This window comes from Carassius auratus, chromosome 6 (genome assembly GCF_003368295.1).
Source record: "Carassius auratus strain Wakin chromosome 6, ASM336829v1, whole genome shotgun sequence".
Lineage (NCBI taxonomy): Eukaryota > Metazoa > Chordata > Actinopteri > Cypriniformes > Cyprinidae > Carassius > Carassius auratus.
The window spans coordinates 7,160,279-7,178,183 of NC_039248.1; the positions used below are offsets into that span (position 1 = coordinate 7,160,279).

General features: G+C 36.5%; 1 protein-coding gene across 9 annotated transcripts in view; it reads right to left on the reverse strand.

Annotated features, from left to right (window-relative positions):
* Positions 1-17,905, reverse strand: part of LOC113093263 (dedicator of cytokinesis protein 9-like) — an 81,316-nt gene that overhangs the window by 16,046 nt on the left and 47,365 nt on the right. For 8 of the 9 annotated variants that reach the window (XM_026259111.1, XM_026259104.1, XM_026259086.1 and 5 more), the window contains exons 8-37: positions 16,402-16,576; positions 13,925-13,980; positions 13,096-13,170; positions 12,867-13,007; positions 12,278-12,484; positions 11,614-11,736; positions 11,200-11,282; positions 10,989-11,111; positions 9,919-9,998; positions 9,568-9,758; positions 9,303-9,368; positions 9,005-9,097; positions 8,435-8,546; positions 8,086-8,204; positions 7,015-7,101; positions 6,808-6,900; positions 6,606-6,721; positions 6,442-6,511; positions 6,205-6,330; positions 6,031-6,102; positions 5,533-5,679; positions 5,289-5,372; positions 4,279-4,390; positions 3,299-3,477; positions 2,227-2,334; positions 2,035-2,146; positions 1,803-1,921; positions 374-488; positions 223-289; positions 71-118 (exon numbers count right to left, since the gene is read on the reverse strand). In XM_026259111.1, the coding sequence (XP_026114896.1) occupies positions 71-118; positions 223-289; positions 374-488; positions 1,803-1,921; positions 2,035-2,146; positions 2,227-2,334; positions 3,299-3,477; positions 4,279-4,390; positions 5,289-5,372; positions 5,533-5,679; positions 6,031-6,102; positions 6,205-6,330; positions 6,442-6,511; positions 6,606-6,721; positions 6,808-6,900; positions 7,015-7,101; positions 8,086-8,204; positions 8,435-8,546; positions 9,005-9,097; positions 9,303-9,368; positions 9,568-9,758; positions 9,919-9,998; positions 10,989-11,111; positions 11,200-11,282; positions 11,614-11,736; positions 12,278-12,484; positions 12,867-13,007; positions 13,096-13,170; positions 13,925-13,980; positions 16,402-16,576 (3,299 nt within the window). The remainder of the gene's footprint in view (positions 1-70; positions 119-222; positions 290-373; positions 489-1,802; positions 1,922-2,034; positions 2,147-2,226; positions 2,335-3,298; positions 3,478-4,278; positions 4,391-5,288; positions 5,373-5,532; positions 5,680-6,030; positions 6,103-6,204; positions 6,331-6,441; positions 6,512-6,605; positions 6,722-6,807; positions 6,901-7,014; positions 7,102-8,085; positions 8,205-8,434; positions 8,547-9,004; positions 9,098-9,302; positions 9,369-9,567; positions 9,759-9,918; positions 9,999-10,988; positions 11,112-11,199; positions 11,283-11,613; positions 11,737-12,277; positions 12,485-12,866; positions 13,008-13,095; positions 13,171-13,924; positions 13,981-16,401; positions 16,577-17,905) is intronic. The other variant, XM_026259068.1, reaches the window with a different exon arrangement.

The window sequence follows — 17,905 nt, forward strand, 5'->3', positions numbered from 1 at the left end:
TACTGTAGCACCAAAATTCAAAGACTTCTAAGAATTCTTATATTGGTAGGAGAAAACTTTTTTTTTTTACCTGGCAATGAATCTCTTCCCCATATACCTGAACTGATGTAAACAGACTCTGTGTGTGAAAGAGAGAGAAATAAACTGAGAGCTCAGTATTAAGTTACAGGACTTCGGTACTCTGAGGCTTTGATGTGATTAGTACCAGTCTAGATGACTTACTCTACTAAAGTGAAAAAGTCCATCAGCTCAGAGGTTGTGGCTTTGTTCCAGTATGTAAATAAGGCATCTGGAAAAATTATCAAAAATGAGGACAATTATGAACAAAAGTATGTGGACTTTGAAAATTAAAGCCAAGTGTGCATGTTCTTACCTTCAGACATGCTCTTTAAGACATGGAGGAAACACATTAGCAGGTTTTTGACTTCTTCTCTGTCCAATTTATCACAGCGCAGCATAGAGCTACCCAGAGCTGAGGCTGATTGGATCTGTCGTACAGACACACACACACACACACATGCACACACACACACACACACACAGATAAAGTACAGTATATAATGGAAGACCCATCAAAATATCACATCACACTGCGGGCCATGGCTCAACCTTAAATTAATTTAAGTGCGCAAAAAACACCCCACTACATGCACAGAGCTGAAAATATACAATATGAGAAAGACATGCAACACCTTCATGATGCTTAAAAGATTATAGAGAGTGAAGCACACACACTCCCCAGATGGGGACACTCTAGGGTTGCTCTACTTGTATGGTGTCAGTAATTCTGTTAATGTCGTTATCGTTGAGGGCAGGGCTTGAAAGCAGTGAGAAATCCATTGTGACACGTTTAGCTGCCCAGCTGAGAGGGGCGGAGTCCTCTGGTTCCAGGGGGAGGGGCAACACGGTGAGGGTGTGTCTACGTGTAAACCTCTCTTTCGGCTAAGAGGTCAGAGGTCAAGGGTAAGAGGAGAAAATGTAAGAGGAATGGTTAAGGGGAAATTATTAGCAACGACTACATGCTGCTAAATAAAACTGAGGCTCAGTTAAAGCAGTGATGGTGCCATGTGCGTCCTTATGATATTTCAATATATTTAAAACTTGTTTATTAAGTAAAAAAAAAAAAAAAAAAAATATTAAACCTGAAATATTTTAAAGATTACATTTGCCAGTTTGTACAGTATGTACCCATTCCTTATAACATCATTTTAAATTGGTTACAAAAAAATAAACCTAAATGTAAATATTATGATTTCAATGTTAATTCTTTTTCATGTTTCTCTTACATAAAGTGTAATATTTAATAAGAAATGGGGGAAAACTTGTGGTACTACCGTAACTTACAATCTTCCAAAACTCTTGAAATAATGCATGTTTTTTCAGTTAAGGTTACTTAAGACAAATCTGTAAATATGACTTCAATTGAGATGTTTAAAAACCCTGAAAATTTTAGGCTGCGTTGCCTAGAAATGACCCAGGGAGAGAGAAATGCAGCATAACAGATGTTTCATGACCTCACATGTTCATGTAATGTATTAGACACATGTGGAAAAGTGAATACATCACAGCTCCAGTTAAAGGCCCCCTGGGCACATTTGGAGGAGGAAGGAACTCCCCCTGAACATTTAATATATCCATTTAACATTGTTTTTAAAAGACAAAGTCAAGTCCATTTTAATTTTGTAAAGTGCTTTTCATAGTACATAATATGAAAGCAGGAGATTCTATTCTATATACAATGCAAATAAGAGATTATTTCAGGCCTGATGGACATCGTAACTGTTATTCAACTGTTATTTTACCTTATCGAGGGAGCTGGTCTTCTCAGGGATGCTGTTTCCTGAGTCTGTGCTGATCAGAGAACCTCGAGAGTCAGCGTGACGCACAGAGCCAATGTTAGGCGTAGAGGTGTGAGGAGATGCTGCGCACAGAATAAATTAATTCACATAAAGAAATCATTCACAGATAATCTCACTAATGCCAAAAGGTGAAAGGCCTGAGTTGCTGGTAGTTTTTGATTTGCTCATTCCTCACCAGTTCCTGAGATGACCCCAAATACATCTTTATGAAGGCTGTTGTCAAGGTTGCCAACAGGCTTTTGAGGTGTTACTGTAGAGATGCTGGAAAGATGTTCATCTCGCCCATTCTGAGGAGAAATAAGAAATAAGGAGAAATGTAAGGGTTGCTTATAATGTGAATAATAGACTGATATGAAAGATGATTCACCTGGTTGGTGTTAAAATTAGATGTGTCTCTCACATTCAATCTGTAAACGTTCTCCTGCAGCAACCCAAACAAGGGTAGATAAAGCGTCGCCAACCTTGCCTGCTGACTCTGTGCACACATACACAGATACACGACTTACAGTAGATATTTACCAGTTCAAATCAATGTCTGTTTAAGGCAAGTCAGCTCCACAAGTGGAAATCTTGAAAGTGCTTCCAGGCACTGTTTTTTAAAAAGGCAATTGGCGTACAAGTAGAGCTCCTTTGTACTTGAACTTGGAAAGAACTAAAATATACAAAATAAGATCATGTTTAATACACTACCACTCAAAAGCTTGGGTTCATAATTTTTTCCAAATGTATTATATATATATATATATTTTTTTTGTTATGCTACTGTAAAGTGTTCCTGTAGCTCAACTGGTAGAGCACTGCACTAGCAAGCAAGCAAGCGCAAGGTTGGGGGTTCGATTCCCCGGGAACACATGATATGTAAAAATTGATAGCCTGAATGCACTGTAAGTCGCTTTGGATAAAAGCATCTGCTAAATGCATAAATTTAATTTAATTTAACATTTTTTAAATTTAAAGTATGAAAGCCCGTTTCTGCCACTAAATAAAAAATAAAACAAGATAATTGCGACTTTGTACCTAACAATTCTGACTTTTTTCTCAATTGTGAGTTATGAAGTCAGAATTGTGTGATATAAACCAGCAATTACGAGTTAAAAAAGTCAAAATAGCCAGTTATAAAGTCAGAATTGCGGATATAAACTCACAATTATTACTTTTTTACCTTGGAACTGACTTTATAACTTGTAATTCTGAGGAAAAAAAAGTCAGAATTGCAAGATATGAACTCGCAATTGTGAGAAAAATAGAAAGGCAGGATTGCGAGAAAAAAATTCGTAATTGCGACTTTATATCTCGCAATTCTGACTTTCTATTTTTCTTACAATTGTGACTATATCTCGCAAGGCAGTTGCAAAATTATGAAAAGCCTTGCAAACACCCTTAATTTTAAAACAGTTATTTTTCTTAACTTGAGGGATTTATTGCAACTGTGCACTGACCTTTGAGGCATAGCGATCGTCAAATGTGTGTTTGATCATCAGACTCTTGAGAACCTGAATGGCGATCTGATGGACTTCCCCAAACTCCTGAAGGGCCCCACACACCTCCCTCAATAACAAACCAACTAGGAAGTGATTCCTGCAGAAATCATCAGTCAGTGAATAGTCCAACTGTAGATCTATGAAGACACAGAGAAAAGAACGAGAAAGAAAGACATTACACCACAAACACTGAATGTAACCACCAGATAATTTAAAACTGTGTTTCAAAGTTTCGCCTCAAAAATCCTTCATAAAAGACCAAAGACAACTAGCTGAGAAAAATGCTGTTTTGTATTTAACAATGCCTCAAACAAAAACAGTTCTACAGCTTTTTATAATAAAACCAAGAGCACTGATTTGATTTATGCACCTCAAATTACAATTTCACTGGTACAGCAAATCACAATAAACACACATATTTCACAGACAGACTCAAAAGCCAGTTTATAGACAGTTATTACAAAACGAACGTAAACAATTGTTTTAAACACTCAATCAATCATCCAGACTCATGAATGAATTAGCTTATTTTCGCACAACTTATGTAAGACAGACCAGAGTAGGTCCATTCCACATCAGGAACGAAAGCATCATAGCAGTTATGACACTGAAGAGAGACATGGACTGTGTCATTAAGACATTGTTCAGTGCCTGGCAAGCAGGACTGCTCACCTACTCTTCTCAAATGAGTCTTCTTAATGTGACACAGAAAAGCTAGCACACACAAAGAAAGAGGAAACAGTGGAAAGGGACGGCAGAAGACAATCATATGAGCAATGGGTACAGAAAGCCCAGAGAACAGAAGCCACAGAGAGAGGAAAGAAGAATTCTATTAAATCGAATTCTCCTGATGAACAACTTAACCTTTCAAGAGAGATGCCAGACATTTTTTGACTATTTCAAATACAGTATGCTGTAGAATACTGCTGTATGTTTACCTTGAAACCTCTGAATGCGGCCCTTCCCAAACGGCATGGGCAGATTGAGTGGGACGTAGTGTTCATGATAACACACCACCCTCAGAAACTCAAACTTAAACTCATACAGCGTCTGCAATACACAGAGAGACACAATTATATTACATTACATTAAATTACATTACATTATAATACATTACAGTTTGGAGTTAATAAGATTATTTTTAAATAAATTATATTTTTATTCAGAACATTACATTTCTCAAAGGTAAAAAAAATAAAATAAATTATATATATATATATATAATTTTAAAAACTTTTTTTTTTTTCAACTAAATGGTTTTGAACTTTCTATTTAGCAAATAATCCTGAAAAAAACAAATATCACGGCTTTTACAAAAATATCAAGCAGAACAACTGTTAATAATCAACACTGATAATGATAACAGATGTTTCTTGAGCACTAAATCAGCATATTTTAATGATTTCTGAAGGCTTTGGGACACTGAAGAATGGAATAATGGCTGCTGATAAATCAGCTTTGCCACCAAAATATATTAAAAAAGAAAACAGTTATTTTAAATTGTAAATACATTTTAAATAGTACTGTTTAAATGTATTTTGGTTCAAAAAGAAAAAATGCAGCCTTGGCTGTGTCTTTAGCAAGCATTTAGCTAAACTTAACTAAACACCTTTTACACAAATATTGTTACAGTAGCTAAAAGTCCCATAAAGGTACTGAATGATTACTAAACATTTATAAACGTATAAATTATAAATAATCTTAACTTGATTTGTCTAGCACTGAAAAATACATTAACAAATACATTGTGTGTGATCTGTTAAGAATTAAATAATGTTTGCTAATGATTTACTGATGAGAATTTTTATAAAGTGTTACCATATTAGATTACAATTTTGAACATGAGAGAGTTAATAATGAGATGTGCTCATATTAAATTATAGATTATGATTTAGCATTTTATATAACTATATAATTTCATGTACAGTAACTATGCTGTTATGTGTACCTTGGGATCTCCAGGTGCAAAACAGGAGATGTAGTTGTTTATCTGCTTGAAGACAAATCCTCGATCCATAAAAGTAAAACAGCGCTGTAGGACAGATAGCAAGAAGACACTGTTAAAGGAACTCAAATTGTCATTAATGATACAAGCCTTCAAATACAACTCTCTACAACTCAGGATGTCTCCCAGAGTCCACTTTGCAGACAAAACAATCAAATATTGGTGATATAACACAAAGTGGCTGTACCTTTATGAAGACGGCCAGGCTATGGTTGGCATTACGGGCAGCGTCCAGATTGTCCTTGTACTTTTGTGTGATGTGTGGCATCAGCATGTTCACCAGCGTCTCCACAGCGTGGTGGAATGAAGCTGTGAATCGCTGGTTCCTGGACAACTACACATACAACAAAACAGCTAAGACAATTAATAAAAGAAACATAGTAAACTACCTAATACAGTATGCCTTATAAAAACCATATATATATAAAAAAAAAAAAACAGTTTCCAAAATCCACGGTTTCCTTAATAGAGCGTCTCTTTCAGAATAGTGAAAAGCTTTTAGAATATTTTTATTTTGGTAAATTTTCATTGTTGATAACAGTGAAGGCAAATACCAAGTTTTCACTTTTTTACTCAGGATATTTGGGGGGGGGGACTATGGTTACTTAGCATGGTAGTTTTTTTAGTAAAGTAAAGTTACATTTTTAGTAAAGGAGAGTTTATGGAGGAATATAATTGTGTTTACCTTGACCTTTCCACTTTCCATCAGGTACTGTGCCATTGACTTCACCAGGGCTTCAAAAAAATACCACGAATACTGAAACACCAAAGTAAACATTTTAACCACTGACAAATAGATTTCACAACAAACTTGCTTGCATTTAAGAGTTTCAAAACAGAAACTTTAAAACAAAACTACCTTGAGAAGCTTGTTGCTGGTTAGGAAGTCGGTTGAAGGCTTTAAAATGGATGTCATGGCTTTGGCCAGTTCCTCGTGCACCGTCTTACTGTTATTGGTTGAATAAGACTCTGTTTTAAACACGTACTGGAATAACAGGAAGAAAATCATGTAAACAAGATCTATTTTAGAAACTGAAAAAAAAAACTATGACAGTGTACATTTCAGTTTGGCTGACTGTTTCAGAACTTGATTTACCTTCACATAAGACCTCAAGTAGTGTTCTAGACCCTCTTCATGGCACTGAGCAACAATGTGGACCATGACCCTGTAGTGGAGACAGATGAACAACACGGGGGCATGTGAGATAGATGAACGAGAAAAACAGTATGTTCTGATTTTGGGGGGTCCTATTCTCTCACCTGGTGGTGTTTACAGCAACATCCTCATTACTGGCGCTGGTCAGAACATGAACCAGCTGGTTTAAAATAGTGGGCAGGAAGTTGATCATAACATGGCCTTCCATAGCATGGAGACTCTGGGGATTTATGAGCAATGTTTTGTCATTGAAACCACCATAATAAATGCAGAAGAATCCTGCTTCTCTATCTTCTCTATGCTCACCTTGAGGTATTTGACAAGCTCGCCTTCAGTTGGACGTGTTGCACCAGACTGCATACTCTGGAAATGATGGAAAAAATTGTGCAGGTGCTGATCCTGAGGAGGTGAAAAAGAGATGTTTAAATAAATATACAGTACATTATGTAATTCAGACAACGTTGACATTTATTCCCTGTGTTAATAAGAGCATAATTTGTATATATATCATACCTGAGTGTAGATGGTAGAGACCAGATGTGTAGACACTTTAAAAAGAGGACGTCCTCCATCCACCCACTTTATCTCAGGACTAGAGTGCTGTAAACACAACACCCATAAAACAACAGTTTATTTTGATTATACTGACAGATCGCCCACTGAAAGATCTATTTAATGTCTTTCTCATAGACAGCAATGAGATTAAATGAAGGGAGATGGAGACTTTTGCTGAATTTGTACCATGCCTGTTGTAAAGCTATGCCTTCTCATACTTCCTAATTTCATTTTCATGTAAAAATAGCCAAATAATCTTTTGTGTTTGTTTTAATGTGTTTTAAAAGAGATCCGAATAAAGTCAGAGATCGCAATGAGCTACTATATCCACATACATTTTATAGCTTTCTATACTCCTAATAATTAAATAATAATAAATACTAATACTCATACTAATTTGTACTTACCTTTATTTAAATAATGCTAATTCTCTGAATAGAGTTAGCATGTTATGGATATAACAATGTTAATTGCTGTAGAGAAATTATGGACATGATACTGCCAAGAGATAAAAACATATGCTGCTGCAAGCATGTAAGATATGTTGCTGCTGCATGAATAGGCATACATACAGTAAATCCAGGTGGAGCTGGTGGAGGTTGAAGGTTTTTTGGAACTGTATAGTTTGCTGCAGGATCAGCTTAGGCGAACACTGAACCAAACAACTTTAAATGTTGACCATGCAATGTAATTGGCTGTAGGAGCAGCAAAGCCAAATGATAAATAAAGTGATTTTTCCTAGACAAAGTTGATTCATCAACGAAACAGTCTCCGGCGCTAGTAAAGAGCAACCTATTCCTGTGTAAAGTGATAGTATGGTATACAATCCACTCAGACTAAAGATCAATAATTATTAGATGTAGATATTCACAAAGTATAGCAAATTTGACCACACACACACACACACACACACACACAGGCTCAATTGCTGTACAAAGAAAAGGTAGAGGTTCACATTTGCTCAACAAATGGCTGAAATTTATGCCAAGCACTTCATGTTTTTGTTATGACTGCGCATAGTAGGTTTACCTTGCTTACACCCTCCTGGCAGCTGAGGTAACCATTTGGTAGGTTGGATGCCACAGAGATGTGCTGCTCACTCATAACAACACGACCATCTTTAAGCAGAGGAAGCCAGGCAGAGCCCACTGACAGAGAAACAGACAGACAGTGAGAGTATGTGTGGAAGGAAATGTTCATCACATCCAATGACTGAACTTACAAATTTGTGATAGGTTGATTGGTATGCCTCTCTCTGATAATGCTGCAAACATTTTATGAATATTAAAACAAAAACAAAGAAGCAAGTTCCTGGAGCCCTACCCTGTGCCTCAAAATATAAACACTGTTAGTCACCCAATTACCCAGCATTCTGTACCTGGGGTCTCCACTATGTCCCGCTTCTTTGTGCTGCTGTCACAGCTGATGTGGTAAAAAGTGAAGAGCAGGTGATGCTTTTCATGAAGTTGAGTGGGCAACTCAATTTTTATCTGCAGTACAAAAACACACACAACATGATGTAAAGAAAACAAAAATCCAAAACAAATCTAAGATATGAAGTGATCGGTCTGAAAAATGATCAGTACCTTCAATATTTACACAAAAAAAAAAACATTTTATCAGGGGTTACAACAATTAATAAATAATTTAAATATATTAATGTACATTTCAGTGTACAATGATCAGGTTGCTTGTATATACATAATATTACATGTTCCTCAAAATATTACATGAGCATACAACAATTTGAGTAAAAACTTGAATTTTAGAACTTCTTAGTATTTGATTGGTTAATATGTGGTTCTACTGATGGTATTACTCAAGTCATCTGTGCAAAACCTAAAGATAAATCTTTTTCAGATTTAAATTTTGAACTCCTGTTTGTCTTTATGGTATATTACTTTGCACTTGGCCCCCTATTAAATATATATCACGTCCCATGCATCACCTCATCATAAAACTCTGGGTTCTGCTGGTGGTGCAGTACAGCTGCATAGGCATGTTTGGTGAAGAGAGGACCCCCGGGACGACCATAGATACACTATACATAACAGTGACACATAAACAGAGCAGTTTTTAAGTTTAAGTTATATGGCCTTTTAACTTTATTGCAACAGGGCAATGCAAGGAAGAACAGAAGACTGTGGAATAGGAGAGAGGGGAACAGGGTTAAGAAAAGACCTTGAGTATTTATTGTATATTATCTATTTATTCTATATGAGAACGGGATTGGGGTAGCCTTGTACCTTCAGAGGTCGGGCATCTTCTTCATCCGACTCTTTGAATTCCACACATACTGCGATGTTCCTTGCCTGAGTCAGATAACATAAAGACTGAACATGAGCCAGAAAACTACTTACCGTTGAATCTCTATGGGAATATTTTAGGAGCGGCGGGTGTGAGCCTTCTTTACACTGACCATCTCATATGTCAATACCTTTGGCAGAGAGCACTAATTTTTGCCAGAAAATGGAAAAAGCAAGAAGCTTTCAGCTGATAATGCTAATGTACCTTGGCGAATGATTTCTGGCTGTCATATTTTAGATGTTTTGGATAGACATAGAGATGATTGTTGTAGGTGGTGAAAGGCTGAGAGCACTTGGCAATACAGGGAACAAACTCCTCCATCTCCAACAGAACACCGTCGATTGGCCCATTACTCTCAAAAGGCCTTACTGGGATGTAGGATGGAGTGACACAATCTAGCCCATGGTGAGGAAAAAAATCTGAGTTCAAGTGACCAATTCATTGTACATAAGGAGAGCACATCGTTTCAGGAGATCAGGGTAGAAATTATGAAGAAGAAAATCTGAAAAGTTATGTTAAGTTAAGGTTACATTAACAAATATTTTGAAGACTTACTAGCCACATCTGGAGGGACATTATCAATGGTAACGTCAAGGTTACCCAAGATGACAGGTAGTTTAGCCATCTTTTCAGGTCTGTGGATACAAGTTTGACATACACATTATTGGTAAAATATTGTATTATTTAAATAATTTACCAATACAATTAATAAATATAATAATAAATATAGCATAAATAACATTAAATAATAAAAAAATTCTTCAGTCTTAAGCTCACCAATTTAATTTATTTTTATTAAATTTAATTATCAAAACTACAGTAAAAATTATAAGATGTCACATGATCCTACAGAAATCCTTCTAAAATGCTGATTTAATTGTCAGGTATTATCAGTTATTACTGGTGCTCTATTAATGATGATTTTTATTATTATCAATGTTTAGCATATTTTTGCTGCTTAATATTTATGTGATAATTTGTGATGAACAAAAAGTTTGAAAGAACAGCACTTATTTGGAACAGAAACCTTTTGTAACATTTGTATAAATATCTTCACTGTCACTTTTGATAAATTTAAGGCATCCTTGTTGAAAAAAAACCTGTTTTAACAGTTAGCATCATTACTACATATTATAACATTGTCTAAAGGATCATGTGCCACTGAAGACTGGATTAATGGCTGCTGAAATTTCAGCTTTGCCCTCACAGGAATTAATTACGTTCTAAAATATATCAAAATAGAAAAAATATATTTTAAGTTATAATCATATTTCACAATATTACTCTTTTACTGTATTTTTTATTAAATAAATACAGCCTCGGTGAGCATAAAAGTCTTCTTTCAAAACTATTTAAACATCTGATCATTCCAAACTTTTGACAGGTAGTGTACATTCATATTAGAAGCTCATATATCTGTAGGAGACCTGAAAAATTTCCCCTCTGAGAGGTACTACAAAACACATTCCTAACGGTGGGGCCGTCCACAGCTGCAAAAACACTACAGAATATGATTTTCAGAAAATATTTACATTTAAAGTCCAGTGTTTTAATATACTGAATCTGCTATACTGTAAAAGGGACAGGAATCGCTAGTCTCTAGATGATATGAGGTGAATACTGACTTCCTAAAATCCGCCAGCAGTTTGAAAAGATCCTCTTCTGAGAGTTTATTACTGTCTTGTCGGTACAGAGCGGAGAACCGAGCGCTTTTATCCAAAGTCCCTGAGGCATCTTTAAACAAAGGCCTGTGGAAAAGAACAAAAAGATTAAATATTGTGATTAACACAACACAGAGAGAGGAGAACAGAACATTTCCAGACTGTTTTGGCTCACCGGGCTGCCCATGCGAAAGGCATTCTGTATTGGCCCAGTCTGCTGCAGGCCATCTTGGCATTCTTCAAAACCTTCTGAGCAACCTGTGAAGCAAAACACACACATTGTTCCCCACAACCTCTCCAGAGACATTTTATTAACAGTGAACTGGGCAGAAAGCACGTTCCTGGCAGTCTTGCAGGGGTTTTGGATGGCATCATTGTGTATTTTTAGGCAGGATATTGAAGGGGTCATTGTGGGATGTAGTAGAATCCTAGCCCCTGATAATCTTTCCTTATCCTTGTAATAACCACTTATTGTTTTGATTGACAGTGTGTATTTGGTTCTTCTGTTTTGTTTGGTATATGAGTGTGTGCATGTTTGGGTCAGATGTTTTGTTTATGTATGTGTGTGTAGCTGTGTTAGGCTCATTGCCTTGCTGGAGTCGGAGCTCTTCATGTAGGGCTCTGCGCAGTGAGTAATGCCTCCCTGCAGAACTTTCTCGATTCGTGCAACCAAGAAGATGTCAGGGTGAGGACACGTCACAGAGAAGACACCCTGAAACACAAATCAGCACATAGACTTTTCTTACTAAAAAGATTATGCCAGTTATGCATCCTTTTTCCAAATGAGGATGTCTCCAGATGTCCCCAAAGGGAGGTTAGATATAGATAATTTCTGGGACAAATTGTCCCCAAAGTATAGCTAAGTAAACACACTCACACACTTCATTCTGTAACTTCTCTTACTTTGAAAGGGGTCATACGATGCAATTAAAAATTGTTTTTTTTTTTTCTTTCTCTTTGAAGTTTTACAAGCTATTGGTGCATAAATAAAATCTGTAAAGTTACAAAGAGATCCAGATCCAAAGAGATATTCTTTATAAAAGTTAAAGAATCAACCATGCCCCCCTAAAAACTAATCTATCTATCTATCTATCTATCTATCTATCTGTTTGTTTATTTTATCTCTTTCTATTCAATCGACCCATCCAATCATCCATGCATCTATCCAGTCTATCCAATCCATCCATCTATCCATCCATCCATCCATTCATCCATCTGCCTCTGAAAATAAACAGTTAGATTACTCCTCATACTTTTTTGGGATACTGCAGCATCCCCTCCGACAGTTCACTAAGCAGCGTTTCTCCGTGAGGTGTGTCCACCCCTCCGTTTATCTGCGCGCTGGGTGGTGGGATCATGGAGCGGACCAGTGGGTGATTTAGATCCACATGAAAATCTGCAGATATTTTTCGACTGTTCTGCACATCAAACAGCGAAATCACCACGAAGAAGGGCTCCACCTGAAGAAAACAGTAAAGCTGCATCTAATCTGTACCAGGAGTGTGGGTCAAGCAACAAACTGACATGCTGAACCACAAACAGAGGAATGTTTGCAAGTACCACAGAGGCACAATATTTACACTTAAAGATTATTGAGAAGTCTTATAAATGTGTGTGCAGATTAAACTGGAATTGAAGAAACTGTTTCAACACTGAAATAATTACACTTTTTCCTTAATGTAATCGTATACAGGGCTGACTATCAATATCCAGACAATTCTCCCTTTCCCATGGAATTTGGCTGGTTGCCACAACACATCGCTCATCAGAAACAGTAATACTTAGCCAAAGAAAAGAGCTTTATAACCACAGAGCAACTGTGATTGTGTGTGTGAATCTTACGTTAGTAGTAGGACCCTCCTCATTTTCTGCTACACAGCTCTGAAGGTTGAAGGACAGATCATTGCAGCTGACCAGAACTCTCTTCCCAAACTTCTCCTCAAACTGCTTCACGTCAGGTTCAATGCCAGACAAATCGAGCCTCTACAGGCCAAGACATACACATATAGCTTAAAACCAGTAGTTCACCCTGTGATTTAATGAATTATTTATTATCAGAGCTGTGGCTCACCTGTGTGTCAGGGTCCAGAGTAAAGAGTTTCAGACGAGTTTCACTCCTCATCTTGGACTCAATGTCTCTCGCACTCTGAAAAGCAAAAAAACAGGTTGCTAGTTGCTAATTACCAGATGATTGTGTTTCCTGTTTCAGCTGTTTTCAGTGGAATATCTAAAAATACTTAAAACAAGATTAATTTACAAGAGAAGTAAAATAATATAAAAGACCTAATTTTCAGAAAATATATCTGAAAAATAAATGTTTTTAAATCTAAATTTAATTAGATTTGAGATTAAAATGCCATGTTTTTTTTTTCCATATATTAAACAGTGTTACAGTTAATTGTGAAGTATGCATCACATTTTATGAATGTTTAGATATTTTCACTGCAAAATGAGACAAAAGAAACAGTATAAATGTATTCAACATCATTAAAGTGAGATATCATGGGATGTGTGAGAAAAATATTCTGACTTTAGAGACGAGGCGCCTAGACGATTGATTCCAGGGAGGAGAGAGACGGCAGACAGGAGAATAAAGAGCGAGATAGAAATGGGATGTGTGTGTGTGTCTTCCAAAGTGTGGGTGGTTCATTGTGGAATGGTTGGAAAACATTAGCCTGGAGGACTAAGTGTGTGGAAAAACGGTGGATGTGTAAAGAGAGGGCAGACAGCGAGGACGCCAGCGTTGAGATCATACTACAGTTAAGACACAGGAGCCGAAGACCAGTATTCACCTTCACACACACACACACACACCCTGTGAAACTCTAGATGATTGTTTATATAATCAGCTAATTAAGAGATCATGCATGTCTATATGTGCGTCTGTGTGTTCACAATACCTGGAAACTGTCCTGAAAATTCCCCGGCGAGATGTCTGTCTTGCTCAGCTCATCATCTGTTGAGAAAAAAAAAAACACACGCAAAACCAGCAAACACAGTCATTAGTCCTGATGTCTATAAATCAACGTGTAGCGACTGGGAAAACTGTCAGATAGCAGTGTCAAATCATAACAACAAACACAAAAATGTGGCTGCTCAAACATTAAAGCTATCAAACTAACATTATTGTTTTGTTGGATGTACAGTAGACCACCATTCAAAAGTTTTTGAACAGTAAGATTTTTATAGTGTTTTTAAAGAATTCTCTTCTGCTCACCAAACCTTTTGTTCATTTATTTGATCCAAAGTTCAAATGTTATTTATTCCTGTGATCAAAGCTAGAGTGTTTTGGGTGGTTGCTAGAGTATCGTGGGTGGTTACTAAGGCATTAATCTGAAGCTTCTAAGGTATTCCAAATTGGTTTAAAAATGATTATATGTCATATATGGTTTCTAGGGTGTTATGGGTGATTGCGAGGGAGTGTTTGGATGCTAACTATGCAGTTTCTAGTCTTTAAATCTTTTAAGAGTGGCTTTAAAGGAATAGTTCATGATTAAAGGAATACAAATTCTGTCATTAATTACTCACCCTCATGTCTTTCCAAACCCTTAAGACCTTTGTACATCTTGGAAGCGCAAATTATATTTTTGATGAAATCTAAGAGCATTCTGACCCTGCATAGACAGCAACGCAGCTGACACGTTCAAGGCCCAGAAAGGTAGTAAGGACATTGTTAAAATAGTCAATGTGACATCAGTGGTTCAACCTTAATTTTATGAAGCTATGAGAATGCTTTTTGTAGCTTCATTAAAAGAGCTAGAACACAGCAGCATCACAGATATGCGTCATGGTTCTTACATGAACTCACGTCAAAGACTGACACGGAAGAGAAGAAATTGTTGAATGAAGCCACTTTATTTGTTTTCTTTGCACAAAAGAAGTATTCTCATAGGTTTATAAAATGAAGGTTGAAACACTGATGTCACATGGACAATTTAACAATGTCCTTACTACATTTCTGCGCTTTGAACATGGTGGTTCCCTTGTGTGTGCAAGGTCAGAAAGCTCTCAGATTTCATCCAAAAATATCTTAATCTATGTTCCGAAGATGTACAAAAGTCTTACAGATTTGGATCGACATGAGGATGAGGAATTCATGACAGAATTTTTATTTTTGGGTGAACTAACCCTTGCACATGCATATATCTGGTATGGACTGTTAGGGGGTCCCTAGAGTGTTATGGGTGGTTCTAGGATGTTTTCTGTGGCTGCAAGGGGTTCCTAGGCTTAATATGTTCAGTATGTGGTTTCTATGGTGTTCTGGGTTGTTACTCTCTTTCCCAAGATATTCCAGCGCCTAGATATGATTTGGGCTCCTCCCTTAAGGCAAGTCGAAATGATTCTTTGCCCATTTTATTGTATTAATCTGTCTTTTGTAACAGCACACATCTTCTCAACATGATTTGAGGTATCTTTCATGACTGTATAACAAACTTTGCGAGACAAGTTTGTTCTAATCTCAAACCCTAAGTATGACTAATAGCAACAGTCATGCTCGCTTGGCAAGCTCTAGAAGTGACTAGTTATATTTGGTTCTGCATTCTGATTGGTCGACAAGTGTTTATTGTTTTATTCGAGGTGAGATGAAAGGAATGTGCTGTCCTGTGAAACTCATCAAATGTAAATAAAGACTCCCAACCTCCTCTCCTTTGTGAAATCCAAAGGGTTTAAGAGGTCTTAAGTGTTACTGTTTGTGCATGGTGATGTGTGCGTCACTTCGGGAGTGTTGGGTATATGGAACTACACAAAAAAAATTAATTGTTCTTGTTGTTTGCTCAGTTTACTTAAATAAAATAAGCTAAAAAAAACATAAATCTTTAGTTTTTATTCAGTTGTCATTTGCAAATTACATTTTTAAAATCTTAACTTAAACCATTGAAGTTAAGTTGGGCCTACATGAATCATTTACGTTGCATTGACTGAAACTGGGCAGTGGATTTCTAGTTCCCAGCATGCTTTGCATAGGTATAGACTAGGAGAATTAATGTTGAAATGAAGTGCTGTTTAATGTGTTTTGGTAAAGGGAAAGACATATTCAAGTTTGTTGTTTAGTTATTTTTGACATTTTAAAAGAGTTTATGTAGATTTTTTAGGTTACCATTATGGTGCAGTATTGACCCTGTGGATTTACACAGTCTATATTGTCAGTATTTCTACTCTTCATAATCTAACGATCGTAGAACATTTACGTGTGTATGACAGCTATTCAGAACCCAAGCACAACCTCCACTCTTCACCACAATATAGATATACTGTATATGTATATATAGAGAGAGAGAGAAAGAGAGAGAGAGAGAGAGACAGAGAGAGAGAGTAATGTGAACATACATGAAATTAGACACACCCATCTGTGAGGTGCACACACTCAAACACACACCATCGTGCAGTTCTCCGTTCCTCCTCTCCTGCATGGCGAGCTCAAAGCTGCTGTGGAGGATCTTGTTGAGGGTGCTGATCCAGTCATCCATCTCTACTTCGCTGTCTGCCGCCAGAAGATACGTACTTTTATCCTGCATCTTCAGCTCAAAGGCAAAACGACGCACCTTACTGTTCTGCAGAGCGACAGAGAATTTTTTTTTAAATTTATTTATTGAAAGTGGAAATTGACTTTTGATGAGTATCTTGGAAAGTTCTAGACATTTTTTGATCTCTTATGAAACTCCAATGAAACTTACTGCAGTATTAGTGAGGTATTTGCTCTGGAAAGAAAATTCTGAGAAACAATAGATTCTGAGAAGTACAATCTTTACTTGATCTCCATTTAAGCTCATTGCTGTCTAAAAGAACAACAGAGACACAAGTTCTTCTTTTTTCACTTTTCTTTCCTATAGAGATGTGAGCACACCCAAGGCATTGGAATGATTTTACACTTTATGAATTTATGATGAATTTACACCAGAAATGACTCTGGAAATTATATCCATCTTGCAGCAGAAGCTGAAAGCCATTTATTCCCAGACGCCTGCTGAGGAATATCTGGCTGCTTTGCATGTGCACCTGTTGAAATGTTTAGGTTTCGGACCTAGAAATAACTTTAACTATTTCTCTTTTGTCTGAAATGTGGAAAACAGACAAAATGTCAAAAAACAGATGTTGAAAATAGACAAAACAGGTTACGCATAGCAAAGAAGTATTTTATTCTTTCAGGAGGGCGGGTGAATTGAGGAATGTGATCAAATTTGCACTTACACACACACTGTGCGCACCACAGGAGAAAATGGAAATATCTGACCCTGGGAGAAATCATGCGTGAATTAGGCTGGACCTCATCTTTCCCTCTGTGCCTCTCACTTGTTTTTATTTTTTTCTCTTTCTCTGCAACCCTGAGTAGCCTCATCTGAGGAACTGACCATTCAAACACTGATATCCCCTCTTGGTCAAGACAAAGGAAGGGACTCGTGAGGATGTTATTAGAGATCTGAAATCCTTCTATAAACTGATTTGTGCTGCAGTAAATACACAAAACAAAGCATTTATTCTTCTGGCGCCCTTAAGAACTTTAAAAGGATCGTTCTGAGTTCAATACAAGTTAAGCTGCATCGATAAAATTTGTGGAAGAATGTTGAGTACTACAGAGTATCATGTTAACTTGGTTCAATCCCACAATAAAAAAAGCAATAATTACAGTCAATTACAGTATAATGAGTTACAATAGAAGTGACAAACTGATAATCAAAAATAAAATTTTCCTTAGACACAGAATAAATTTGTGCACATCTAATTATCATTATTTTTCAATAAAAAATATGTTTTAGTTTTTTTATATATTATTAACTTAATATTTAATATTTAACTTAATATTAACTTAAATATTTATTATTAATACAGTATATGTTTTAGGTGAGTTGTACCACATGACATTTTAGAACCTGAACTACAGT